At 33.4% G+C, this 27,976-nt stretch overlaps 3 protein-coding genes and 1 pseudogene across 7 annotated transcripts; all 4 read left to right on the top strand.

Annotated features, from left to right (window-relative positions):
• Positions 1-1,493: 1,493 nt before the first annotated feature.
• BT3 (BTB and TAZ domain protein 3) lies at positions 1,494-6,889 on the top strand. 4 transcript variants are annotated; one of them, XM_018120307.2, is made up of 7 exons: positions 1,494-1,722; positions 2,193-2,298; positions 3,086-3,455; positions 3,863-3,993; positions 4,710-5,016; positions 5,729-6,042; positions 6,604-6,889. In XM_018120307.2, exons 3-7 carry the CDS (start codon positions 3,114-3,116, stop codon positions 6,731-6,733), a joined length of 1,224 nt encoding a protein of 407 aa, XP_017975796.2. In that variant the 5' UTR covers positions 1,494-1,722; positions 2,193-2,298; positions 3,086-3,113; the 3' UTR covers positions 6,734-6,889. The 4 variants fall into 4 exon arrangements, with proteins under 4 accessions (XP_017975796.2, XP_007033651.3, XP_017975797.2 ...); XM_007033589.3 differs by having other exon boundaries at positions 3,091-3,455; XM_018120308.2 differs by lacking the exon at positions 2,193-2,298.
• A 492-nt stretch (positions 6,890-7,381) lies between these two features.
• LOC148763303 (uncharacterized) lies at positions 7,382-10,507 on the top strand (annotated as a pseudogene).
• A 436-nt stretch (positions 10,508-10,943) lies between these two features.
• Positions 10,944-17,839, top strand: LOC18602305 (DUF724 domain-containing protein 6-like). Its single transcript, XM_088805779.1, has 7 exons — positions 10,944-11,399; positions 14,130-14,546; positions 16,201-16,351; positions 16,435-16,576; positions 16,719-16,819; positions 16,905-17,081; positions 17,154-17,839. The coding sequence occupies exons 1-7, from the start codon at positions 10,944-10,946 to the stop codon at positions 17,837-17,839; spliced, it is 2,130 nt and encodes a 709-aa protein (XP_088661905.1).
• Positions 17,840-21,411: 3,572 nt separating this feature from the next.
• On the top strand, positions 21,412-27,630 carry LOC18602307 (2-alkenal reductase (NADP(+)-dependent)-like). 2 transcript variants are annotated; one of them, XM_088805555.1, is made up of 7 exons: positions 21,412-21,427; positions 22,791-23,008; positions 23,667-23,759; positions 25,970-26,057; positions 26,520-26,686; positions 26,961-27,043; positions 27,252-27,630. In XM_088805555.1, the coding sequence occupies exons 1-7, from the start codon at positions 21,412-21,414 to the stop codon at positions 27,628-27,630; spliced, it is 1,044 nt and encodes a 347-aa protein (XP_088661681.1). The 2 variants fall into 2 exon arrangements, with proteins under 2 accessions (XP_088661681.1, XP_088661680.1); XM_088805554.1 differs by lacking the exon at positions 21,412-21,427 and having other exon boundaries at positions 22,766-23,008.
• The last annotated feature ends 346 nt before the right edge of the window (positions 27,631-27,976 follow it).

The following is a 27,976-nucleotide window of genomic DNA, read 5'->3' on the forward strand; positions in this document are numbered from 1 at the left end:
AACATGTTATAACAAATGATGAAATAGTATGATGATATAGTAATATGATATTTTCACTCTTTACGTTAATATTATATTAACATTATGTGAATATGAAATGATAAATAATATTTTGACTAATAATAATTTGATAAAAAATAAAAATACACGAACTCGATTAAACACAATACAAAAATAAAGTTTTTTTCAAAAAGTTTCATTCACGATCTCATGTTGTATCAATTTATTTACAACAAACAATTTAAATGAAAAAAATTTAAAAGTCATGTATTGAAAAACACAAAGGTATGCATGCTACCAAGTATGGAATATTATTTTAATCCTTAATTAATCGCATAATAGCTAGAATGGGTAATTGGGAGTTGGATGATCTAGGATGAAAATCCCAGAGATTTAAATATTAATTAATATGTATTCTATATATTTAGACCACCAATAGAAACTTTTACCCAAATTGGATTTTCACTTGTTAAATTCCTCAAATTACTTACATACCTCCATATTAGTCCTTTTTGGGTGTAATTTCATAATTAAAGAGAGGTAAGCAAGTGTTCATTTACATAGCATTTCTAATTGGACATCCATTCAAGTAAATAGAAAACGCTTGAATTTTGATGGAAGATTAAAGCATGACATTGATTTTCTTTCATTTTGTTGCAAGTTACTTGGCAAATTGATTTAATTATGCCTTTGCCAATTTAATATGTTGCTTTCCATTAATTTATTTAGTTTTCAAATTAAAGAATTTTGTTAGATATCCTTCTCTTCAAATAGCTGGATTTCTAGTTTCCTACTTTTAAATTGTTATAAAAAAATGAGTATATTTTTGTCATAAATTAATAATTTACATTAGTTTCTTTTCAATAAAATTAAATGTTTTTAATGTCAAAAAGTAAAAATTAATTCATGAAAAGTAATATGAAGTTTGTTAAAAAAAATGAGAAAAAGAAGAAAAATTTTCCGACGCGTCAAAAGATTTGATAGACAAAGAAAATAAAAGCAACAAACTATTAAATATTGAAAAACTAGTTTTGACCCCATGTGATGAACAACATATCAACGTTTATGAATTTTAAATATAAATTCATTTAATTATTAAATAAAAATAAAAAACTATTAAATATTGAAAAATTACCAAATTTGTAATAAATAAAATAAGGGACAAATATTGAATTTGTGAATATAGTATGTGTTACTATATCTTAATATGGTTGAATTTTATTACCTTTATTTTAATTGATCTTTAAACAAAATTTAATAATGAAAAATATTTTATGAAATGGTTCGTTATAGAATTTAAATATAAAAAGATATAAACTATTTTTGAGAAAAAAAACAGAAAAAGATTTGACTTAAATAGAAAACAAAAAGACAATATATTGAAGCGGGCCGTCAAATTGAATTTATCAGGCTATAAGCGGCCCACCGATGTCATCTCATGATTCTCGTCTTTTCTGCTTTAAAGTCTTAATGAAGTTACTGGTTATTATGTTTTTCAACAGAAAAACATAGAAAAGGAAGGAAAATAAATTCATAAGAAGAAGTAGCATGCTCCGGCATATAATGAGTCAATAAATAACCTGTGCCTCACCTCGTTTCTTCTCTCGCCCTCCACTTCTCTCTGCGTTGAGACTACGTCGTTTAGAAGCTCTAACTATGGTGTTCATTCTTCAAGCTATCGCTTGCCGCTCCCCTCCGTTTTTCAAAGAGACATGATCCAAGGTCAATTTGAACTTTTTGCTCTGCTCTTTGTTTTAATTCCATTGTTATCAAAAGATTTTAGTGTTTTTATTGTTTTTTCTTCTTTTAAAGATTACAGTCCTTCTTCTTCATTTTCTTTGGTTGATATTTCTTTTTTATTTCAAATTTAATTACATATATATTGAAAACTGGATTTAGAATAAATTTGTTTCATTTTTAGTAGCAATCGAATCTTATTATTATTATTATTATCATTATTTTTAGTTGACAATCTCATTGAATAACGGGAAGCAATTAAAAATTAGTGTTACCTATCTTCAAAGCACATAGAATAAACAATATATGATTTTTAAAATATGTTTTTAATTTTTCCTTTTGGAGATGAAGCAGATAGATACGAATTTTCAACTAACTGTGAATTTATTTATAAATGAAGAATTTGATTGTCTATTCCTTCTAATTGATTTATTATATAATTATTTCTCGTTCAGGTTCTTTAGCGTTGTAGTGTCAGATTATCAAAAACTCCGAAGAAGATCGAGCAAATCTCGACTGTTTTTTTTTTGTTAAAGAAGATTTGCCGCTTTATTTATAAAGGTATGAATCGTTAATTTGCTGGCCGAGAAAATAAAATATCAATAATAAAATTGGAAGAGGACAAAAGTAAAGCTGAAGTTTTCATTCCTTTTCACCACATTTTCTTGACCGCCAAAAAGAAAGTTTTAATTATATATTATTTGGCATTGAATTTATCTCAATTAGGAGGCGTGGTTGTTTCTCTCTCTTTTAAGTGTCAGTTTTTTTCTTTATTTTAAATCTTTAATATATAAGCATAGTGATTTTTTTTTGCCGTTGATTATATATATATATATATATATATATATATATATATAAATATATATGATTTTGATTATATTATTTTAATTATAAGAAAAGACTAGGATTTTATTTTAATTATTTTTTTGGCTATAGAATGATGGGTTTTGCTTCTTATGAATAACCTCGTTGATTGTTTTAAGATTTCCTAGATGATGGGTAAGGGTAGGTAGCCGTTAAGACACAATTTCTGTTGATACTTTTCCTGTTTGATTCTGTTAAGTTTTCTGCTTTGTTTATTAATTTATGTTAACATTCCTTCTAGGACGAGATTTTGACATTATATGGTGCAACCTTAAGATTCTATTTAGGAAAATCTATATATTTGAATGAATTTGGTACATATTTGTTGCCCACATTCTTGTCTACCGCATTCATGTTATCAAGTTCATTCTGCACAGCTGTTAGCTTTATATCTTGCTAAATAGCTCATTTGCAACCAATTTACATTTGATTTGGATTGTTCCCCTTGTCTATTCTGATATCTTTCTCTTTGTATAATTTTTAGTGCAGATATCTGGGAAGAGGTATATTTGATGGCTTCACTAGCTATTGATTCTGCCTGGCTACCCTCGCCTAGTGAGTCCTTGTGTAGATCTCTTAATGTATGCGTAGAGGAAGCAAATCCAGCTGATATTTTACCTGCGCTGGAAGCTCCAATGTCTTCTGTGTCTGATAACTGTAACATTCCAAAACCGCCACCTCTCCCTAGCAAAGTGCGTATGAGAACTAAGTATTCAAAAAGGCCTCTGGAGTGCAGCCTTGTCCCTAAGGAAACAAAGAATACATGGGATAAGCTTTTTAAGGAAGGATATGGGGTAGATGTTTGTATTATCACGAAGGATAAATCATGTGTTCTAGCTCATTCTAATATTTTGGTGAGTTAATTTTTTTTTTCCTTTTTTATGAATAATAAAGTTGGCCTGATTTATGTCATACTGTTAAGGAACTTTTCTTCTAATTATTGGATAGAGGATTTGTTTAGTTGGTTCCTTCTAAATGTTTATCAAATGAAATGAATTTGATTAGAAATTGGGCTGAGGGTCATTACTACTATTCTTTAAAACAGAAATGCTTTAATGCTCAGGCTTGAATCAATTTCCTTATCAATGGCAGAATATTAAATTCATTTTATCATTCATGTGGAAAAATAGAAGCTATTAGGCTACTAATATTATCAATTCATCATATTGTAATTTCTGAAGTTATATGACTGAGGAATTATGAGCTAAATTTTCTTCCTTCTTTTTTTTTCTTTCTCTTTCTTTCAATTTCTTTTTTGCAGAGTATTGCATCACCTGTGCTGAGTAATATTCTCAGCCGATCAAAAGTCAAGCATGGCATGAGATACATCAAAATTCCTGGAGTACCTCATGATGCTATCTTTATGTTTATTCGATTTTTGTATTCATCCTGGTATGTTTGAAATCTTTTTCTGCATTCTTCTTGCCTAAAGTTTTCAGCAGTAGTTTGTGGACCTGGTGAGAAATCATAATATAATGACAGTTTCCTATCTGTTTCTACCATTATTTTAAGTGGCAATGAGACCCTGTGATTATGTTGATTTATCTAGGATTTGACACAATTATGGCATGATACTTCAAACTAAATTTGTAGTCTCTTCAAGTTACTATGTTTGTTTCCTTTCGTTTTTGTTGACACTCCTTGTAAAATAGCCTAAGAAGATATGTAAAGTTAGGCTGTCTGGTAACCTAGGTGATGGACTGTGGCTCTACAAAGAGTGCACCATAGAACCAACCAAGTCCATGCATAGTTGTTTTAGTAGAGATTGTTTCATGATCTCTTAGAGGTGCACCTAAAGTCTGTGATTGTAAATAAGATATGAGTAATATAAAAGTATGTATCTTAGAAGTTTCATGCAGGAAAGGGATACTGGTTCTGTGCAACCTAGATTCTGCTAGAAAAACATTTGTACATCTGGAAAAGGGGAAAGGAAAAGCAAGTTGTTTTTGCCATTGTGAAGACTTCTATCTTCCCTTTTGGCTAGTATGTTAGATTGTAGGTGTTTAAACTTGATAGCAACTGCTAAATTGGGCTAATTCTCTTTCTATGTCCTCAGTTATCCATGTTATAATTGGATATACTCAGTTTTATTTGATATTGAGATGCAGCTATGAAGAGGAAGAACTGCGGAAGTTTGTTCTCCATCTATTAGTCTTGTCACATTCCTACTCAGTTCTACCACTGAAAAGAGTTTGTATTTGCTTACTGGAGCAAGGCTGGCTTACCAGAGAAAATGTGATAGATGTCCTTCAGTTAGCAAAGAATTGTGATGCACCTAGACTTGCCTTCATTTGTGTTCGTATGATCGTAAAGGATTTCAAATCTATATCTTCGACTGAAGGGTGGAAAGTGATGAAGCGTGCCAATCCTGCTCTTGAGCAAGAACTTGTAGAGTCTGTTGTTGAAGCAGATTCTGTAAGTCAAACCCTTCATATTTTTTATTCAATTTGTTTTGTTTATCCTTCTCAGGCAGGTTATTCTTTTTATTATTTTTTTTTCTTTCTGTTTTTTTTTTTTGGGGGGGTGGGGAGATTGTCAAGGGTGAAGCAAAAAATTTGGTTCAACCCAAGATATTCTTTGTGGCATGATATCTTCTCATCCTGTTGTCCAAAAGATTCTCCATTTTAATCTTTTTGTTGCTGTTGGTCTCTTGACTTTATCTTAACATGTTTCATCTTACTAATCCTCACTACCAAGCTTCATCTTTTGAAAGCATAATGTGTATTGACTTCTACTGAACTGACCTATTTGCAAAACTTTAGATTTAGGTAATTACAGCAAGGGCCATGATTCTGTCACAATAACACATTTCATTGGCTTGTCCATTACGAGAACAACTTATGATGTTGTGATTTATGTGTGTGACTTCATGTATGGTGCCCTTTCCTTCCTTTCCCTTTTACAATGACAATATATGGACGAACTAATTATTTATTTGCCTTATCTGTAAGACTGTAACTTGGAAATAGGATCTTAACTTTACTCATGTTTTATATCCTGACTCAAATTATGATGCCAGAGTTTAGTGATTGGTTTTGTTTTTGAAATGGAGTTTAGTGATAGTTGACCTTATGGTTATATGTTATTAAATTGTCCTGTTTTTACTTACTGCTTTTGGTTCCCTCAGAGAAAGCAAGAGAGGCAGAGGAAAATGGAAGAGAAAAAGGTATACTTGCAATTGTATGAAGCAATGGAGGCCCTCCTTCACATCTGCAAGGATGGGTGTAGGACAATTGGACCTCGTGACAAGGTGCTGAAAGGAAGCCAGGTTACCTGCAATTTTCCAGCTTGTAAAGGACTTGAAACTTTAGTGCGTCATTTCTCCAATTGTAAGACTCGGGTCCCTGGTGGATGTGTTCACTGCAAGCGCATGTGGCAGCTTCTTGAACTGCATTCCCGCATGTGCAATGAGCCTGATTCTTGCAAGGTTCCTCTTTGCAGGTAAGCATCAACCTTTTATCAAATCATTAATATCAACCACTTTATAGAGAATATTTAGAGTTAGAAAAGAGAAAACAAGTATGATATTACTTAATGTAAAAGAAAGGGATAATATGTAAGGTTTCATGCTTGTGTCAGACGGTTTCATACTTGCTGACGAAAGCTTAAATATTTTATTTGAATATTTGAGGTATTTGACAGAAAATATTAATCGACAGAAATCAACTTTTTATTAAAATCATGGAAAGACTTGGTCACTGATAGAAATGATTCCAAACTTACAGTGCCTGAATTGAGAGTGGACTCTTTTTTATTATTTTGTTGAGCATATGGATGGTTTGGCTAACAATGAGCCGTAAACTCCCATTACTATTTACTCTTTTATTTATCCTTTAACAGCATTAGCATGTTTCTTTTGGCAGTAATTATATCCATAAGTTTGGCAAAAGCTGAGTATAGTTGATGACGTTCAGTTTTTGCATTATAGTGCTTGTCAATGATGAAAAATCTAGTGGATGCATGATGCTGGAGATTAAATTGTCTGTGTTTCCTATTTCATAGGCATTTTAAGGAGAAAATGCAGCAGCAGAGCAAGAAAGACGAGACGAAGTGGAAGCTGTTGGTCAGCAAAGTAATTGCAGCAAAGAATGCAGTAGGGTCATTCTCGTCTCGACGGTCATGTTTATCCTGACATCTCAAATATGAAAAACAGCATTACCATGTGTTTTTATTGGAATTGGTTAATGCTCCATGGGAACTTATAGAAGCTGTGAATTGGGAGAATAAAAAGAAAAGAATATTAATAATAAGTTAATGGCAAAATAAAATACTAGCAGTTGTTTCTTCATTACAAGGAGTATTCTTTTCTTCCGTATTTAATCCCTTCTTCTAAAGCTGACACCATCTGTAATTAGCTCATTGATTTTACATCCTGCACGCGAAACTGCCTAATTAAATGAAGCTTTTAAATTTGGTTTCTAAATTTATTCAGACATTAATGGCCAGAGAAATATATTCAATTCAGACATTACATATATAGCGCAATATATAGGTGGCTTCATGAATTAGATGTGTAAGCAAAGTCCATGATAGAATCTACAGTTCAAGTAAGCCCATTAATAAATTAGGTTGTGCACACCAACACCATGACTTCAATCTTCCAGTACTTTATTACTTAACTATTAAGTTGAAAAGATTTTCGGAGCCGAAAGGTCGGTGTTTGCTCATTTAGAAGAGAAACTTGGCGATAAAGATAGCATCACTGCGTAGCAGTTGAAGGCTTTGAGTATATTTGTTAATCAAGATCATGCCTGGGATTCACATATTTAACGATAGAACTATGGAATCAATTTCTGTGAAGCCAGTTGGGATTGGAGATAAAAGGGTTTATGCGAATCCGCTGCGTAATCCGATCTCCAGCCTTTCTCAATGGAATGCTTTGAAAGCCGAAGAGAATGGCGATGAAGACGATATTGAGTCGTATCAGCGACGTTTTCCTACGGAGGGTTGCCGTCGTCTTAACCCTCTGTCCAACCCAGTGGCTGATTTTCATGAATGGAGAGCTTTGATGGCCAAAGATACAAAGCCACCGACTGAGCCGCTGTTGCAGGGTTGTAGTCTCGACTCTAACCCAAGTTTCAAGGAGTTTCATCAAGAAGTACCCGTAGACGCTAGCCTTTCATGTTGGCTGTCTTCTTCCCAAACTACACCCACCAAATAGTGCAAATTTCTGAAAGCTTAATCCACTCATTCCCGTGAGTGAATGCGATTTTGCATTGGTCAAATCAAATATTACTTTCTTCTGGGTTTGCCATATTTTTGTTTTTTATTCTTTCATTTGTGTAAAATATTTTCATATTTTAATTATTTTCTCAACACTAAAATTTATGCATACTAACAATTCACACCAAGAACGAACCTCCCTTTTTCGTTGGAAGAGCTCCATGGTGAAACCAAGCATGCTTTCCTTGATACCGTAACCGATATCCATTCTTGACCGAGGTAGAGTTTCCCGAAGTCTAATTCCAGGTTGAGTCTTTGTCCTCAGGGCATGGCTGGTTGCTTTTACTATCTCGGGAAACCTCTTCTCTTTTCTTTTTCAACCCCTTTACCCGTCAAAAAATCAATCTTCCATATAGAATTATAGATCATCTGTTTTCACCGCTATTGCTTTCTTTGCAGCCCAACATCTGCCGATTGTGTTGTTTATGCTATCCAACATCATCATGTACATGTTTTACATGTTAGGCAAAAATTTCAAACATGTTAGTAGGAGTGAGCAACCGACCGTGCAACCGACCGGAATTGACGCCGACGGCCGCAATAAGTTCGGTTTTTCGGTGCCAGCTGTGGTGTCGGTTTTAATCGGCGGTTGAGGGAGTCTTGGTCGATGGTGACACTTCCTCCCCACCCGAGCCGATCAAAAAACCGACCCATAAAATGAAATTTCCTTTGTACCCTCATTAATCCCTTCCTTTTCTTCTTTCCCCTCTCCAATTTTAACATTTTCTCTACAAATCAGCTCCTTTGAAACCCTAAAAACCTTCTTCCTTACCTTGGATTATTGATCTTTTTTTAAAAAAAATTATTGATTTTGTATTCTTATAAATAAATAAATAATATTGTTTTTATTTAAAAAATTATATAATTAAAAATAAATCATATGGGTTAGATTATTTATTTATATAATATGGATTTGATTTCAATTATAAAAATGAATTTGACACGAATTTAAATTCAAATTCAATACAAATGTTTTCATGATTTTAACATTTTTGGATGATTTAAGCCCAAGCCCAATGCACCCTCCAACCGATCAAAATCGGAGTTGGTTTCGGTTGATCGATTTTTCCTTGTAATCGATTGATTTTGGTTGATCATAAAGAAAGTTTGGTTTAGACAATTTTGGTTTCTCCCGAAACTGAAACCGATCAATGCTCACCTCTACATGTTAGGCTTTCATGTATTTTGAAATCAATGGTGAACTTTGTGACATCGACAGACAAGGGATCAACATTGAAAATCAGATAAATTGTAGAATCGTAATTCGTAACACTAAGTATAATAAACCAAGGACTTATATCAAAGCACTAAGCGTAGGTCAAGCTATTTTAGCCAATAAATGATCCTCAAATACCCTTTTGGTAACACGGTCGTTAAGGCTTGAGTCTCATGGACTACCTTGTGCTTAAGGTAAGAGGGATGTGAAATACATGCTGTCATGCTACATTAACGAAGTCACGAAGTATCGACCTTTGGTAATAATTTACTGCAGTGATATGCGGTGGTTAGTAATTAACTCTATGAGTTTCTAATGTAAAGGATATGTTGGAGTGGCAATTGCAAAGCATATGACTTATGTTATTGTTTACTAAATGTGAGTAGTGAATTCATATTCAATTACGAATTAAGAGGAGACAGTAGCCAAAGAGAGAAACTTTACAAACTAATATTTGATATTTCACACGATAATATTTATCAAGTGAAAACATAAAATTTAAACGTTTCAATTCTAAGTTAAAACGTACCTCTTTATGAAGTAGAAATTTTTTATAAACTTTTAAAAACATAAGAAGTCAAAATAATCACTATTTAAAAAACAAATAAAAAAAAGATAAATGAGTATAGAATTTCTTTAAGTGTTTCTTTTGCGGTAACATGTCTTTTGATGCTATGGCATTGACAACACACTGAACAATGTGACATTACACTAAAGGATATAACTTAAAAACAATTTATGAGCTTAGGCTTGAGAATGGGGTTGCCACAGCCTGTGAACAAGTCAATGATACGAGAGTTTTTGCTATGTTTCGTGCTCCTCACGGTTCTTGTGCCGCAGTTGGACTAGAGAGAGAACTGCACAAGAAAATTTTCTTGGCCGGGTAACCCCAAATCCAAGTATCTGATCTTTGGTTATGGAGATTACAAGAAGACTGCATTAAAGGTCCATGCATACATCAGTTTGGATGAAAAGATTAGCAACTTAGTTTATTTTTTTAGTAAGTTTCTTCTTAGTTTTGAAACTTAAATGGGTTTGAATTAAGTATTTACATTGAGTTCTTTCTTTTATTAATTTTGTAAATTTGTGTTTTATTAGATACTTGGTACATTTATCAATTTAATTGTGTAATCAAATTCCGTCATTTAGTTTACATAATAGTAAAGATGAATATTTTATATTTCATTTGATTCATGTTTTTTGCTATTTGTCTTTCTTTTTTTTTCATTTTTTGCTTTTTATTTTTTATTTAATATTTTAAATTAAAACAAATATAAATAACAAAAATTTTAATCTAATGAAATCTTAATTATTGATTATAAAGGTCTCAACTTTAATCTAATTTATATATTTTTTCTACATGTAGAAATAAGACCATCATATAAATCTTAAAAATAAAAACCTTTTCTACATAAAAAGTCCTAAAATTCTTTTGATAATTTTTTTTTCGATTTTGCACAGGTATAATGTAATAAAAAAATTGTGTATGTTATTTTTAAGAAGTAATTTAGAATATTTTTATTTTAAGTAAAAATGTATGATATTAAAATAAAAAATATGTCAAATCAAAGAATTAATTAAATTTATTTTATTTTATTTCATTATAAAATCTATTTATTATGAATAAAAAAGTAAAGAAAAAAACTACCTACTACCGTATGGATGTTTTACGAAATACGAATTAAATTTTGTGAATATCCCAAAAAATAAAAAGCAGAAGCAGAGTTATGAGGTCACGGGTCCCCATGGAGGTGCCTTGGCCTTTAAGCTAACCAAAGCAACTTCGTAGTACCCAACAGATACCAATGCTTCTTTTCTCTCTTCGGGTTTAAAGTTCGTTCTTTTCTGTTTTCGGCAAAAACACTGTTCTTTTCAAACCCCAATCCCCCAAAATACCACAGCAATGGAGGGAGACGTTTTTTCTGAGATGATTTTCAGTGAAGGCAGAGAGGTTGAAGTAACCTCTGACGAAGAAGGGTTTAAGGGGGCTTGGTTCACTGCTACCATTCTCGAACCCCCAAAGAACAAAACTAAAGACAAGGCCTTGGTTCAATACAAGAACTTACTCGATGACGATAATCAAATGCCATTGACTGAACATATCAAACTTTCCTTCATTAGGCCTTTGCCTCCACAACCCAAAATCCCTGATGATCAGTGTTTCGAAGTAAACGATGTCGTGGATGCGTTTTACCTTGATGGGTGGTGGACTGGCTTTGTTTCTAAAGTTTTTGACTACCCAAAGAGGTATTCTGTGTCTTTTGCACACCCGCCTGAAGAGATTGAGTTTTCTTCTTCCAATTTGAGGCCTCACTGGAAATGGGTTGATGGCAAATGGGTTAAACCCTCCAACTTTCAGGTTTTTTTTTTTCATTTATTTTTTATGCTCATTTCTAAATGCGTTTGCTTCGTGGGTTTCACATTTGTTAACAAGTTCATAACTTGATGAGAATGGATAATTGTTTTCGAATGGCAGTAATTTTTACATTTGTTTGTTTATAGCATTATATGTGTGATGTTTGGTCTAGTATTTATTGATTTCTTATACTACTAATTTTGTATCTTTTTCTTGTTGCTAATATTTGCTTGCTTACCCACTGATTCCTTGTGATTTATAGTAGAACATTTGAACATCATGTATAGGCTATGGCCATTTACGGTGAAAGAGTTATACTCCAGTTATCAGTGCCTAAGCCGCATGCCACTTATGGTTGGCTATTAGTCTTTGGTTTCTGTTACCTTTAGGATGACTAATAATGGCAAGGATTCTTTCTTGCTCTGACTTGAATTTTGCCTGCTAATTTGAACTCAATGCAGCTCAACTAACTAAGCAACAATCCTAAACTAGTTGGGGCCAGATAAATGAATTATTTTCCTCCCTTTTGCCCAATATAGTACTATTCTCTCATTTTTACGTGCTGTTGCTTTCTTAGGTCTATATCATGCACGTACTAACAATTTAAGCCTTACTTTTTAACTCATCTTCTTCAGGTGTAATATCCTAAACTAGACTTTTGTTTCTTTCTTTCTGCCAGTCTGTCAGCTAGAATTGGAAGCCCTTTCTGAGAAAAAAAGTTAGGACTAGGAAAACAATACGCTGTCTTTGGCTCTCTATGTTACATAGCATAAGACAGAAGACAAAAATTAGCCCCTTAGCTTAGAGTTTTTTTTTTTTTTTATTTAAGCTTTGAGTCTACAAGTTCCTTTTCTAACATCATGAGGTTTTTTTCATATTCTGATCTCAGTTGCTGTCCTGCTTCTGCTTATATCTATCTTGTAAGGGCTGCAAATATATTAGGAAGACTGTTACTATCTTTTAGCCTCCTCATCATTTGATGCTTCCTAATGAGTGTGGCACTTAATTGTTGTTGGAACAAGCTCATTTACTTAACAACAAATATGACTACCATCTAGTGTCTTCTATCTGAAGTGATCATTTATTTACATAAGAAAGGGCCTAAAAATAAGTTATCTTATTTGAGAGGACATAGATTCTACTTGAACTTGGCTTCAGTATCATCTGAAAGTTTTATTTCTCCTCATTTATATTTTCTTTTTGTAAGAAAAAACAAGACTGACCAAAGAGCTTAACAGAAACCTATATAGTTAAAATTTATCAAAGTAGTCTATTTTACTATTATGAAGGCCACTGCCTTATTCAAATCTTATGCCTAAGATCAACAATGAATCATATGGATCCATTACCTGTGTGTAAAGAAAGTGTAGGCCAGTAAAGTTGAGACGTAGACAACTTGAAAAGTGATGCTAAATTTCTAAAGTTGCTTCAAAAATCTAGAAGATGGAAACTTCGCAGACTTGATGTTTCTTTCCAGAGCCTCTTCTGAAGGATTTATCAAGTAAAACGTAAAATAAGAAGTTACAACAGCAATCAAAGGCCCAGGGAAAACTGTTGTTGGCAGACAACCTGCTGTTCAAACTGGGAAAGGTTTCATAGGAAACGATGTTGTGTGTTAAATCCTGCTTTCAGAATCTTCATTTATTTGTGTCTTTCTTTAGTTTCAAGAACAAATATATAGGGATACATAAATTTCATAATTGATATACTAACTAAATGGGTGTTCCGTGGCATGAGCATTTAGGGCATTAGACAGGGTAACTGTGTTGTAGATTTAAGTTGTGTCAACTGATTTTTATGTATGCAGCTATAAGTTCTAAATACTGCTTCTTGTTGACTTAAATATTGCTATGAAAAGTGCTTGTTATAGCCATGAGAAATATAAAAAGACCCAAAACCTAGTGATGTGGGGAATTTAGTCAAGTCTGGTAGATTTTTTCTATATACTCAAGAATTTCCTGCATGCCACGCTTGATCATGACTTTGGAATAAGAACTTCATGTGTTCCTTCCATCTTCTCTCTTCCTCATCTTTCTCATTGTCTACTTTTGTCTCTCTATATTGTGTTTGCTTTATTCTTTCCTGGGTAGCAGATAAGGATAAGTTATTGATTTTCTCTCAATTATATAGCAGATGAGGAGGAAGTTACTTTTCCGATTGACTTATCAAATCTCTCAAAGATTTGAAGAGTAATGAACAGTTTGTAATTCCTTATAATTTTTTAGATATCTCTTTTAAATTCATGCGTAGAACATGGATAAAAAATTGTTTATCTATTGGTATTCCTTCATTCTCTTCTTATTACTTTTCAATCCAAACAACAAAAGAGAAATCAAAGCATCATTTGATTTGCTTCGCTCCTATTCTTCTGATCATTTCTCCCTTTTTTTTCACCACTTTAAGGTTTAAGTACTGTGAAACTTGTATGCTTCAATTGTTTCTCTTCATCTTTTCAATTTATATGTGCATTTCATTTTATTCAAAAGGTCGTTTTCTTTTATTGAAGTTTGATTAAAAAGTCCTGAGGAAGGAAACCTTCCTCAATGATACTTGAAATAAAACCAAATTTAGTATCTTTATAGCTGTTTTCTTCCTCCCCTCCCTCACCCCCTTCTTTTCTTGCTGAAGCTTTGGCCCATGTATGAGGCACATAATCAGCAAAATAGTGGCCTGCAAACTTTTGTGTGCTCAAATTGCTTCCTGCTGACTTAATTGGTGGACCTTTTGTTTCAGGAAGTTTTGATCTCTTCAGATTGTCAAGAACTGGTGGAGGTCTCTTGCAACGCCACCAAAGATGCTGAGGCAACTATTCAGCTTGAAAGTTCAGATGCTGTAAAATGCAGCAACAAAAAGCACAAACGTTCAAGAAAGAATGAGATGGGCCTCTCAACTGCATCTAAAGGAAAAGCAAAGGGTAAGCGTGTAAAGCGGGCAACACCTGAAGGTGATGCTACACTTTTACATCCTTCCCAGAAGTTGAAAGATCGAAGCTTCGCAGAGTTATTAGTTTTACAAGAATCTAACATGAAGGATTTGCCAAGTGGAACACCAAACATAGCAGTCAGAGCAGCAACTATATTTCCTGAAAAAAATGTGGGTGGTGAGCAACCTGCTGTCAAAACCTGGAAGACTTATGTGAGAGATGAAGTTGTGAGTCAAATCCCTTTTCTTTTCCTGCAGAATCCTCTATGATGATTTTTATATTGGCTCTTTCATGGGGTGGAGAGGTGGGGAGTGGAAAGGAGAGTAGAGTAGAGAAGAGTAAACTCTTCTTTAGTGTTTTTGAGTGGAGAGGAAAGTAGAGTAGTGATATGCGCTACTAGCATTGCAAATCAATATGAATCATCATTATTGAAGTAAAATTTGAGGGGATAAGTCTGTAAGAAAGGGATCAAAGGACTGAATCATTAAAGTGGAATACTTTGCTCTTGAGTCCTTATTTAGGTTTTCCTGGGGGTGGTTCACCCTCTCCCTTTCTTAAAAAAAGGAAGAAAAAGAAAAGAAGAAACTTCCAGACATGCTATAAATGCATTGAATTGCATTTAATAGTGTCAACTGACTTTTTCAAGTTTTGGTTTCGTAGAGCTCTTCTTTGACTTTATATCTCTAAATAAAAGACTTGTATATAGCTGTGAGTGATATGATAAAACTCGAATGATTGATCATCTAATGCATGGCATTGTGTTTCCACTGTGTTTCTGTGGATTTGTTCTTGGAAACAGTTTCTATCATGTGCCAATTGACCATGATTTGTGAAGACGCATTTCACCTCCCCTCTTTCTTTCTCTCTCAATTCTTTTTTGTCTTTTGCGGTTTGGAGGGGGGGGGGGGGGGGGGGTGCTGTTGTTGCATCTCTAAAAGGGTAATTCTATACAAGCATGCTCCATATTCTCATTCTGTTCTGTTTGCTTTCAAGGGAATGTTTCAGCAATGCTCATCCATTTATCTCCTCCTTTCCTCTTTTAAAAACTGGTGCTTCCAATCAATGCTTGTTTGTTTGCTTCTAATCAAACTATAAAGTGCAATCATTTATCATTTTCTTACCATTTTCGTTAAAATTGTAAATGAAGCATGCATAAAAAAAATGTATAACTGTACAATTATCTTCCTTTTCTTCTATCAAAACAGCTGAAAAGGAATTGAAGTGAACCTTAAGTCACTTCACTTCTGTTCTATCATCTTTTTTTTCCTTCAAACACAAAAAATGAAAACACTGTTTGTTTCAAATACCAACAAAGTTGTAGGAACTGTTGTTTCTTCCAGTCAGCTTTAGAAATTTTTGCATGTATTTGATTCAATTTATGAACATTGGGGAAAACAAGTTTGTGATGTAATCTTAACATCCTTGCCTTGAAATTGACATAATAGAGTGCACTGTGCACCTTTATTTCTGTTTGCTAAGTTCATTAGATATGCTAATCAGTTGATTGAATTTCTCAAATTTAAACATAAGGGAAAAACCACAATCACTAATAAGGTACAACAGTCCTCTAAATTACAAGTCAAGGGCTGTGATTAAAGTCTAGGAATTTCGGTGATGTTTTTGCTCAAGATATGACTCGTATGTTATTGATAGGATTTGGCTGCAAGCTATAACACAAGTTACAAGTACATAATTTTATATCAGTTTTGGGAAATTTCTCATGATTTTTCTTCATTCTTCCCTTTCCTCTACCCAGCCTTATGAGGGACCTACCTCAGGTTCTAGCTAGCCAATCATCAGTTGTGCCTGCATCAGCCTACTTAAGGTTTGTTGCTGAAAGTAATGGAATTGCTTTCTGTACTTGTTTTTCTATCCATGCAGGAGATTCATCTGCAGAAAGAACATGATATGAGCAGATTTCTGAAAGAAGATGGTGCAAAAACTGGGATAAAGAGGAGAGAGCAACCCTGCGTTGTGCTCAAAATCAAGCAACCTAAATTAGTGTTTCAGATGAGCCAATCTCCATCTGCTGGTATAAAATTAAGATGAAGCTATGAGCAGTGCCTATCATCTATTTTCAAAAGAACTAATTTCTTTTGTTTTATTTTGTTGAAGGACAAAATGATGCTGCAGGTGTTCTTGAAGAAATGTTTTCTAGAGAATACACAGCCACAGAAGTTGAGTCATCTGCAATCTCACAAATGGAGCGAGCAGGTTGGGCACAACTTGAAATACTCTTCAGCTTAAGGAATATCTGGTGTTTTGTAGGGTTTAGGAAGAATCTTCTGAATGAACCATTCACTCACTTGACTAGGATTGGGATATTTGAACTCTGGAAGTAGTAGAATATCAGCTCCAAATTAAATTGTTTTTTGATGATACTGATTTGCATATACTAGGCATGACTTATGTGAAGTTATTAACCTGCCAGCAACTATAGCCCTTTTCCTTGTCTGCTTAGATACACATACAGTAGGAAGGAACATGGTAAAGGAAGGATGTAATTTAATATCTGTTTATTTCTTTGTGTTTTGATTTTCACTCTGCATGTCTTTCCTGATTTAATACGTTCTTAAACTATTCAGTAGAGAGAACAGCCATAGTTTCTGCAACAGATTGTCAGAGAAAGGAAGTCGAGGTGACTGAAAAGTCTGGTGGAATTCTTCATGATAATGAAGAACAACCTCCATTAATATGCTACAAGAAAAAGCATTCTGGCCTTAGAAAGATTAATTCTGTAGTGATGGAGGAAAACAACACAGGTAAATTATGTGACATATTATTGTGTTCCCCTTTTTCCATAATTTTTCTGATTCAGATATTATTGTTTATAGGACATATTCGTCATGGTTTTGTGAATCAATGGAATGATCCAAGGGAGAAATCACTTGAAATTATGGTGCAGTCCCCTTTACTAGCCATGACAGGCGACAATGAACTGGAGGATGAAGGCTTACCTTTTGTGAAGAGCTTACCGATCTGGAAAGCAGTTCAATCTATGGAAATTTTCCAAGTCATGCCTCAAAACCCACATTTTCATCCATTAGTTAAATTGAAAGAAATACTCCGTGAAGGAGTAGCTGTTGGTCACATGTTGACCTTTGCATCCTTGGTGCAGAAAACATTGAATTTGACAGTTGCGGATCCCAGGAACCTTTTTACTAGCATTTTAGATGCTCTTCTTGACTTGGAAATGCTTGGATTTGATGTTAAGGCAGTAAGGGATCGCACAAGTGAGTTGCTGGTCATGAAAGATAGATATGGACATCTTCAAGACCAATCTAAAGAAGTTGAAGTGCAGGTCAAACAGCATGCTCACGAGTTGACCAAAATAAATGAAGAGATTGATATAAACAAGAAGATGTTGAAAGAACTAGAAGAAAAGCAGGCAATACTCGTCTCAATAAGGGAGTCTAAAATATCCAAAATAGCCTCGTTGCAAGTATGTGCGGATGTTACTACCGGAGACATTCAAAGTGTAGAGTTTGATTTTGAGAATCTAGCAGCTAGTCCTTGGTAACTGGTCTGATACTGTGATGTTGTCTTTAACTGTTCTATTCCACTGTTTAACAGCTGAATCTTTTGTTCCACTGATAGTAAGTTTTGCAGTTACCCATATCGTTAGTCCGCTGAGACCAGACTTGCCAAATGTGAGGTGGGGGGAATTTCGATTGTGAATATGGATTTGTATGGCCATTGAGCTGCGTCTATTAGTATTTCATGTAAGTAAATTCTGCTTTTTGAAGAATCATAATAGTTAAGCGTATTAGCTAGCTAGTACCTATGTTAGTGTTTTTTTATTTTGTTTAATCTTTTGGGAAAGTTCTCCATTTGTGTTGTATGACACATAAGTGTACGCTGGACTTCTGGGACCAAAAAATTGCACCAAGTTTAACTTCATCACCAGGGTGGTTACTGGAAATGATACCAAATATTGGTTGGACAAGATGTTCATGTGTATTAATGGCCTTTGGGTTGAGCAGCTTGTTTTTTTTTGTAAACAAAGCTTCAGATGCTGATCGAACAGATAACTAATTAAGAGCAGTAGACTCTGATGGTGTGGTCATGGATGCAAGGGAGGGGAATGAGGATTGATTTCCTGAGGTTTGATCACTGACGCGAAAAATGTAGCATAGATGAGAACCATTTGTTGATTACGCCTGAGTGAATGTCCTGACAGTAAACTTTGATTACAGGGTCATGTAACTCCCCCAAAATTCAACTCAATATATGAGGTAAAGCACAGGCATATTTGAGGAAGGGTAAGCAGAAGTTAAAAAAATATGCACACTACATTATATTTTGCTCAGCATCATAAAAATTTAAGGGGGAAAAATGTAACACAAGTTCACTGTGACCACAGTTCCAAACAAGATTTCTTGGCAATATCAGCAACCTCTCTGCCGTTGTTTCTGAAGATGGTAACCCGAAAGATTCAGGCGAACATCTTCTTCCTGCAAAGAAAATTTCCTCCGCCTGGAGAGTAACCTAGCATACTCTGGGTGGTTCGCCATCTTCACTTGCCATGTGTTATTGGAAACCTGAAGTTTTACGTTCGTCCTCATCAACGGACAAAAAAAAAAAAAAATTATAACGTGCATGAGTTGGATTTGAAGACAAACGTAGCACATACGAGATGTGCACATAAGAAGGTTGTATAATGACTTTGAAGAATGGATAATTGGAGTTGAGTTTTCGCGCAGCTTCAAGAATAGATCACTGCTTTTCTTCTGATATACTCCAAAAAGGGTTGTGGATGGAGCCCTTTGTTCAGGCAAGTTTGCCTTACCAGTTTGATCATCACTAGCACCATCAGGTATTTCTAAATAATCAACTTCACTACCTCTTCCAATTGCACATCCATTCAAAATCGAAGATTCTCCCCTTCTTTTCCTTCTGTTTTTTTAACAGTTTTTTTTTTTGAAAAGCTGATAATTCATTCAACATAAAGAACCTAGCTACAGCCATCAGGGAGGAAACCCAACCTCCAATCCAACAGGAAAAGGAACAAAAAACTTATCTGCAGCATCAACACCACCCCTGCCATCCCCACAAAGGCAGCGTACGCATCCCCATCAAACAAAAAGAGGTTAGCAAAACCTCAAACAAACAGACAGGTGATTCAGACATGACTTATAACAAATGTTCACATAAAAAATCTGCTTTTTTGGTATTAACTATTTAATATACTGACATGTCATAATATATAATGATATAATATATTGATATGATAGAATGATATAATTAGATTATATTACTTTTCATGTCAATGTCATGTCAACGTTATATTAATATCATGTAAAATAAAATGACAAATAACATTTTGATTAAGATAATTAATCAACTATTAATTATAAAGATCTATTTGAATCAAAATAAAAATATAAAAATTTAATTGAATATAATAAAAAAATAAATTTTTTTAAAAACTTTTCTTAAAAAATTCAAAAAAATTTTCAAATATTATATCGATTTTTTTAATTTTTCCTTTTTGTTGTTTCAAGTTTTTTGGAATTCATTTTATTTCACAATATTCACAATATTCTTTTTAAAATCAATTCGAATTAAATACTATTATTTAGTTTGAAATTTTTCGTTAATTGATTGTTTTTTATTTAAAAGAAATTCAAATTCAATTCTCTTAAATAAGAAATATGTACACATATTATTAAGTCAAATACTCAATACTTCATTAATCAATTTTATATTTATTATTTTTTACATACTTCATTAATCAATTGGATAAATAATTTGATCACTGTAAAAAGCTTACAAAGCCTAAAAGAACTATCAGGTTTGTTTCAGAATAAGTCAACATCTTGGAAGCGTAGTTGATGAAATGGTCTTGTTTAATTCTCCTGTTAGTGAAGAAGAGTTTGTCAATCCTGCTCTGAATGGTATTGGAGCTAACTCCTAGCGTAGTTGATAAATAATACGAAATTGTCTTGTTTAATTGATTCAGGTGTATCTCCTCATGTTAGAAACAAGTTTAAATTAAAAAAACTAAACTTTTCCTTAGAATATGGTGGTCTAGATAAGCTCTTTGTTGGTATGGCACAAAATTATCTATCACTTATATTCGTTCTAATCTTTTTGCTCACCCATTTTCATTAAATAATGTTCTTTATGTTCCAAAAGCTAGCAAAACCCAATCTCATTTCAATCTCCAAATTCATTAATTCCACCAAAGTTAGTTTTTATTGAATTTTTCCCATCTTTTTTCTTGATTAAATAAAGGTGAAGTATATGCCGTCAAAGACACTAAGCTTCTGAAAAAACCACTTGCCCTTTCAATTTCTCAGACTCTCTCTTAATGTTTATATTACTTTGTATTAATTTGTTGTTGAGCTTGCAAACTTATCTTGTCAAACTCTCTCTCTACTATAATTACAATACAATCCACTGCAATACTGAAAGGTCGTTTTCATTCAATTTTAGCTTTTATTAAAAACTCTTTATGGCTTAATAAGTTTTGTGCATTTATATCTTTGAAGAGAAAATCAATTATATAATATTTTTTAAAAACGAAAAAAATATTACAATGTCAAATAAAAAATTTTATTTATTTCATTTAACTTATACAAGTATCTCAATTGTTACATGATTCAACATTATAGTGTAACTCTAGTTAAAGTAGAATTAAAAAAAATGTCATTAATCAACTATTAGTTATAAAAATTTATTTGATTTAAAAAAAATATATAAAAAAATAATTAAAAATTTTAAAATTATTTAAATTTTTTTAAGTATTATATTTTTTAATTTTTATTTTAAAAAAACTGAGACAAAAGAAGAAGAAATTTCACTTTGGAATGAAGCCAGGTCTGGCACGGGTTCCATTTACTATGCTTTGTCCCTGTTACTTGGCGGGGCCCATTGTGCCTAAAATCTAAAATATTTGTTCTGTTTTCCAGTCAATAGATCGAAAGGTGATACATTTACAATGTACGCCCAGTTTCCGTGTGTTTACATATACTGTATGTTGGAGATTGGATGTGTTTACATATACATTTACTTGTTGCTACGACTGTCCAAAATACCACCGAATTTGACTTCTGAAATGACACGTCATAACACTAGTCTTTGGCTGGAATGGCCGAGGACCTACGTGTACAGCATTTGTTACACTTCCCACAACTTCTAGGAAAATTTTCTTCAGGTGACAGACCAACGACAACTTCAACTTACACCAGGCAATTATGTAAAATCCAATTGAATAGGGTTTAATTTTTTATTTTCTAGATATAGTATTTAAAAAATATTTAAAAAAAAAATTAATTTTTTTATTTTTTATTACATTCAATCACATCTTTATATTTTTATTTTAAATCAAATAAACTCTAATAGTTGACTAATTATTATTAATAATTAAAATAATATTTATCATCTTATATCACATGATACTGATATGTCACAATATATAATGATGTAGTATAATGATTTGATCATATAACATTACTTTCCACGTCAACGTTATGTTAACACCACGTAACATAAAATAACAAGTGATATTTTGACTAAAATAATTAATTAATTGTTAGTTATAAAAACTTATTTGAATCAAAATAAAAACATAGAAATTTGATTGAATGCAATAGAAGAATAAGAACTTGTTTAAATTTTCTTAAATAATTCAAAATTTTTTCAAAAAGTTATATTAATTTTTAATTTTTCCTTTTTGTTGTTTCAAGTTTTTTAAAATTCGTTTTATTTCACAAAATACATAATATTCTTTTTAAAATCAATTCGAATTAATTAAATACTACTATTTGGTTTGAAGTTTTTACTTTAAAGAAATTCAAATTCAGTTCTTATAAATCTTACTCTTTGGATAATATATAGCGGATATAGGCATCTAGTGTTTATTACATTTACTTTACTTTGTTAATTAGTTAAAAATAATTAGTTGCTGTATCATGTCCAAAGTAAAGTTTTGCCATGAAATTCACCAAGATTTTCATATGTTTTATCAACTACGAAATTCACCAAGGTTGTCAAAAGTAAAGACAGCCATACTGATTTTGGGTCTTTGAGTAGAAAAGACGTGCTTGACGATATTTTGAGTTTTTGTTTATTTTTCTGTATAGCACAGGTGTTTAAGGAAAGGGTGGAGAGTTTTCTTTTGTCTCTTTAGCTCAGGTTAAGGAAGGGAACTGCAATCAAAATTTGTAAAGCAGTTTCCTATGTTTTTGTTTATAGTTTTCTTAATGCACAAGCTTAATGTATTATGCCCATAAAAGTTTCCAGTAAAGTGTTAAAGAGTTCGTATGGCATGATGGTTTAGTGATAATAAAATCACTTTTCAAATAAAAAAAAGAAGAGTGTTCTCCTGTGAAGATTACAATTTATTAAATCCCTTTCGGAAATGCATAAATCACACCAAAGTTGAACAAGTTTCAACAACACACACAAACCTTTTCTTTCTTATTTTATTGTTGTATTAGAAATGGCAAAGGACGATGTTCCAGAAGTGGTGAGGAACAAAAGGGTGATACTGAGGGACTACGTGACTGGTTTTCCAAAAGAATCAGACATGCACATAAGCTTTAGTACCATGATTTTGAAGATACCAGAAAACCACAAAGGAGTTGTGCTGGTCAAGAACCTTTACTTGTCTTGTGATCCTTATATGAGACTTCGCATGAGAAATGATCAAGATCCCGAGTTTACACCCTTCACTCCTGGCTCTGTATGCGCTCTGTCTGTCTCTCTTTCTTGGCTTTCTTATTTGCTTCCCCACATGCTGAAATTGCAATGATAAGCTGAAGCCAAAGCCTATGACTCAAATTTTGTTGATTATATGTATATTTCTTTCAAGGGTTGTTCTTCAACCGAAATTTTCAGTTTTTGATCCCCTTTGACAGAATAATATGAATTTGAAACGTGTTATGCATTCCATACTTCAATTGTTCACAGGACAAAGTTTGGTTAAATTGATAGAAGAGTATTACATCTTTCTTTAGGTAGCTTATGGAATATTTTCAATTCCTGCTAAATTTCATGAAATTCTTCTTTTCTCATTAATGATTTAAGGGCATTGATTATGATTATCATAATTGTGATGCTTGTAATGAATAAGGTTTAGTGGAAGCATTATGATTAATTTCTCGAAGTCAATATTTTGACAATTTAAACATTTCTGCCCAGGTTTAGGAGTATAAAAAGATGATAACCCTGCATATGCTTCTTGAACTTTCCATCAGGCTTCATAAGAATATATGGCATTCATGTTTAGTAATGAAGTGGAGTGTGATGACTTTTACTTATCCAAAAAAAGAAGGGAGATGGCCATTTAGTATGGTTGCTTATATAGTGATTGTTTTCCCTCCCTCGATGAAAACTTGCAGCCCATTACTAGGTTTAGAGTGGCTCAAGTTTTGGATTCAACGCACCTCGGGTTCAAGGAAGGTGACTTTGTTTGGGGAACCACAAGATGGGAAGTGTAGACACCTAAAACAAATAAATAAATAAATAATGTTAAATTATAATAAAATGAAACAAAATAATAAAAAATAAATGAAATAAGAAAATAATAATAATAATAATAAAAAAAAGGGATGGCTGGGCGTACCCCAATCACCCCGCATGATGGGGTTCTGGCCGCCAACTCCCTGGTGCCAGAACCCCATCGTCGAGTTGTCCAAATTTTTGGACAACCCGGTTTTTTAAAGGCTATCTGCAAAACCAAAGCAGGGGGAAGATAAAAAAAAATTGGAGATCTATCAACAGCAACAAAAAAATCAAAACACACAAAAAAAAAACAAAAACAAAAAAACAAAAAAGAAAACTAGTTAGATCTGAGAAACGAGTGAGAGGGGGTTCAAGGGTAAAGAGTTTTAGCTGGCGGCGGAGAGAAGAGAGGGAGTGGATCTGTCTAGGTGTCCGACCGACGGTGAAAAAGGGAAAAAGGAGTTTTGGCTGTCGGTGCAGGGAAGAGAAGAGAAAGTTTGGCGCCGACGACGGAAAACAAAGAGATTCGCCGGGTGAGAGAGAAATAGAGAAGAGGAAGCCGAAGAAAAGGAGAAGAGAGGGAGTTGACCGGCGGCTGGAGCTAGAGAGAAGGTGGAGAGTGCCGCCGTTAGAGAGAGAAAGTGAGGAATGAAAATGAAGAGAGAAAGAGAGAAAAAGGGGTTAAATACCTAGGTTTCGGGTTACAAAACGATCCCGTTTTAGAGTCAGAATTTTAAAAGGGGAGAGTGTCAAAACGACGTCGTTTTAAGTGGCTTTGCAGGCACAAAACGGTGCGTTTTGAGTCCTACCTCGTTGGCTTCCGAAAGCAGGCCTGGCGTAGTAGATTTGGGCTTCTGCAGGCCACCGAATTGGGCCAATCACAGCCCAACAAGGTATAACCCTTTTCTTTTTTTGCTTGGGTTTGTTTTAGTTAGTGTTGGGTCTAACCCATTTTAATTAAAATGTATTTATTTTTTTAGGAAAGAAATATATATATAATATGAATACTTATATTTAATATTAAAAAATCAAAAAATAATAATGATAGTAAAAATAATAATAAAAAATAATAATAATAAAAATAAAAAATAAATGAAATGATTATTTAAAAAATTTTCACCTATGAGAGGTAAAGAGTTGCCTTTTCTAAGTGGACTTTTTCTTTTCAAATGTGAAGTTCGAGACGGATTTTCACCGAAGCGTCGGGATAAATCCGAACTCCAAATTTCAATACCCATCAACTCATATAATGATACATATTTAGAAAAGTAAATCTACACAATATCACATTTAAATCTAGGTTAGTGTAGTAAGTTAATTAGCAAATAAATATCATTAAATAAAATTAAGTTAACCATTAATTTAATTAATTGTTTATTCGACAAGTTATATAATCAAGTTAAATGTTAATCAACAATATTAGTTAAAAGATACGGATCTAAATAAGAAATAAAAAAAACAAAAAATAATAATAAAAATAAATAAATAATCCATAAAAAATGACAAAATAAATATATAAATAAGGTGATAAATTATTGGATGAATTATGAACTGCTTAATTCAATAAACGCGTGCATGTAAACATCAGCATTTTATCTTGTCATAGCACGCCACATTTATCTTGCAAATGGCGCGGAAATCCCGATGATGGGATTTTCTCGAGGAGCTTGTAGAGACGAGTTCTTCCGGGGATATCTCTAGGTGAGGAGAATTTTGAGACTTCACCAAAGCGTTGGGATGGTCTTCGAATAATTTTCTAATAAAAGATTACCGACTCCATCATTTAAAATAAACAAGTCATGACATCATTTTACACTTGCATCATGTGCATACGTAAAACCAAATAAAAAAACTCAGTCTGTCAATTTAATAAAAATTTAATTAATAAAGTAGGGATTAAACTAAGAGAAGGCTATATTAAGATAACTTAAGATTAAATGGTACTATTCGTGGAACGGGCGCCACGGAGGTGCTAACCTTTCTCCGTGCGTAACCGCACTTCCGAACCTATATTTAAAAACGTGGATCAGTTCTCGTTCTTTCGACGGATGTAAAATTAATTTAGGACTTCGTCGATTAAGAATCGGGTTAATATGTGACCAATCACATTTAGATAAAAAAGATTGGTGGCGACTCTTAAACCGATTTAATATTTGCCCACGTCTGGAGGACGGGTTCTCGGACCCGCACGTTATGAGAGGAAGAAGACAGTTTCATAGCAAGACCTGAAAGACTCTTCAAGATCAGGCATACGGATTTCCCTCTTTCCTACTATGCTAGGATTCTTGGTAAGTTATTTTCCAGTCAAACGATTTTTATTTTGTTTATTTAACTTCTTTCAAACTGTTTTTCATTTTGGGTGCAAACTAGTACTGCAGATTGATGTTTTGCTCAGGTGTCTTCATGCATGTGTGTTTAGCCATATCATCAGCTGCATACGTCACTTAAAATTTCACATGCCATCTGGATATTGCAGAAAGAATCCAGCCATTTTACCGGTCCACGACCGGTCCACGACAAAATCAAGTTTGCTTTTTGTCAATTGCATAGTCTAAGACTCTCAAGACGGTTGTATGATAATGTTGTAAAACAATTATCTAGCATTAATATTACTTACTAACCAATGCCAATTGTAAAATGATTTGTGGCATTCTCCAGGATACAGATTTAACCAAATTCTGTTGACATATTTTTGCCACATTGCTTTAATTCTCTTCTCTTTGACACGTGTTTTTTTATTATTTTCATAGGTATGCCTGGAATGACAGCTTGTGCTGGTTTCTATGAAGTTCGTTCTCCTAAAAGAGGAGAATATGTCTTTGTTTCAGCAGCATCTGGTGCAGTTGGTCAGCTTGTTGGCCAACTTGCAAAGCTGGAAGGTTGCTATGTTGTTGGAAGTGCTGGTAGTAGCGAAAAGGTGAGAATGGGAAACCAGCTGCTTCCTTGTATGTTTTGGGGTAAGTAGTTATAGTATACTCTGTGACTGGTTGCTGCAGTGTGCGGTTTGTATTCTTTATAGCAGGTTCTCCTGCTCATTTCTTGGATAAATAATATCCAGTTATCCAAAAAATAAAAATTGTTTAAAAAATTAACAGGAGGATTTTTTTGAGGGAGCAAGTATTTTGTTAACAAATTGCTAGCTTTGTGAATTATGATGGCATTTCTGACTTTCAGCTCTTATGTTTTACTAGGTTCAACTATTGAAGGAAAGATTTGGGTTTGATGATGCTTTCAATTACAAAGACGAGCATGACTTAGAGGCAACTTTGAAAAGGTCAGAGATGATCTCAAATCAAAGTACAGTTGTTATTAATTATTATGTTAACAATATATATAGGCTTGCAAATAAAAAGTAATGGGGGAAACAGTATCTTGTGAAAGAAGTATATATACGTGAAGATGAGTATATTCTCCCATGGATAACACCGTTATTCTAAATATTGGGAATGCACCACTTAAGCAATACTTGTATACACCTGCAGGTATTTCCCTGAAGGCATTGATATTTACTTTGAGAATGTTGGGGGGAAAATGCTAGGTGCAGTACTCATAAATATGAGAGTTCATGGCCGCGTTGCTGTGTGTGGAATGATCTCACAATACAATCTGGATCAGCCTCAAGGGACTAAGAATTTGATGTGCCTTGATTATAGGCGGATTCGTATGGAAGGATTTGTGGTTTTTGATTTCTGTCACCTCTACTCAGAGTTCCTCCACAAGATGCTGCCTTTGATCAGAGATGAGAGGATTACTTACATGGAAGACATTGCGGAAGGCCTTGTAAATGCCCCTGCAGCTCTAATAGGAATTTTCAGTGGCAATAACATTGGCAAAAAGATAGTTAGAGTTGCTCCCGAGTGACTGAATATCGTTTCTTTTTCCTTTGTGCATATTTTTCACCAGTAATTCAGCCATCTCTTTCCTTGTATATTTTTCTTGAACAAAACTGGGGTATTGCCATAGGACCTGGATTTGGCTGCTTGTTTTCAACGGAAATAGTTTGCTGCTTCTGTGGAGACTGGTTTAATATATACTATGTATAGATATAAAATACGAGATGGAAAATGTTGGATTAAAATATTTTTGATGTCCCAAAACTAATAATTTTATCTTAGTAGCACCCTGCCATACAAATGAGACATATTTTCTTTACAAGTTAAATAAAATTGGCAAATGGATGAGTTCGGACATGTTTAGAGTGGTTATA

The sequence above is a fragment of the Theobroma cacao genome, chromosome 4 (assembly GCF_053813885.1).
Source record: "Theobroma cacao isolate CCN51 chromosome 4, ASM5381388v1, whole genome shotgun sequence".
Taxonomy (NCBI): domain Eukaryota; kingdom Viridiplantae; phylum Streptophyta; class Magnoliopsida; order Malvales; family Malvaceae; genus Theobroma; species Theobroma cacao.

Bases quoted from the DNA above. Each gene is read 5' to 3' on its own strand.
- BT3 (XM_007033590.3), top strand. The intron at 3,456-3,862 runs GTGAGTTAATTT...TCTTTTTTGCAG, and splicing joins TAGCTCATTCTAATATTTTG to AGTATTGCATCACCTGTGCT. The intron at 3,994-4,709 runs GTATGTTTGAAA...ATTGAGATGCAG, and splicing joins CGATTTTTGTATTCATCCTG to CTATGAAGAGGAAGAACTGC.
- LOC18602305 (XM_088805779.1), top strand. From the start codon at position 10,944: ATGGAGGGAGACGTTTTTTCTGAGATGATTTTCAGTGAAGGCAGAGAG. The intron at 14,547-16,200 runs GTGAGTCAAATC...CTATCCATGCAG, and splicing joins CTTATGTGAGAGATGAAGTT to GAGATTCATCTGCAGAAAGA. The intron at 17,082-17,153 runs GTAAATTATGTG...TATTGTTTATAG, and splicing joins GATGGAGGAAAACAACACAG to GACATATTCGTCATGGTTTT.
- LOC18602307 (XM_088805554.1), top strand. From the start codon at position 22,766: ATGGCAAAGGACGATGTTCCAGAAGTGGTGAGGAACAAAAGGGTGATA. The intron at 23,760-25,969 runs GTGTAGACACCT...ACGTTATGAGAG, and splicing joins GGGGAACCACAAGATGGGAA to GAAGAAGACAGTTTCATAGC. The intron at 26,687-26,960 runs GTGAGAATGGGA...ATGTTTTACTAG, and splicing joins GTGCTGGTAGTAGCGAAAAG to GTTCAACTATTGAAGGAAAG.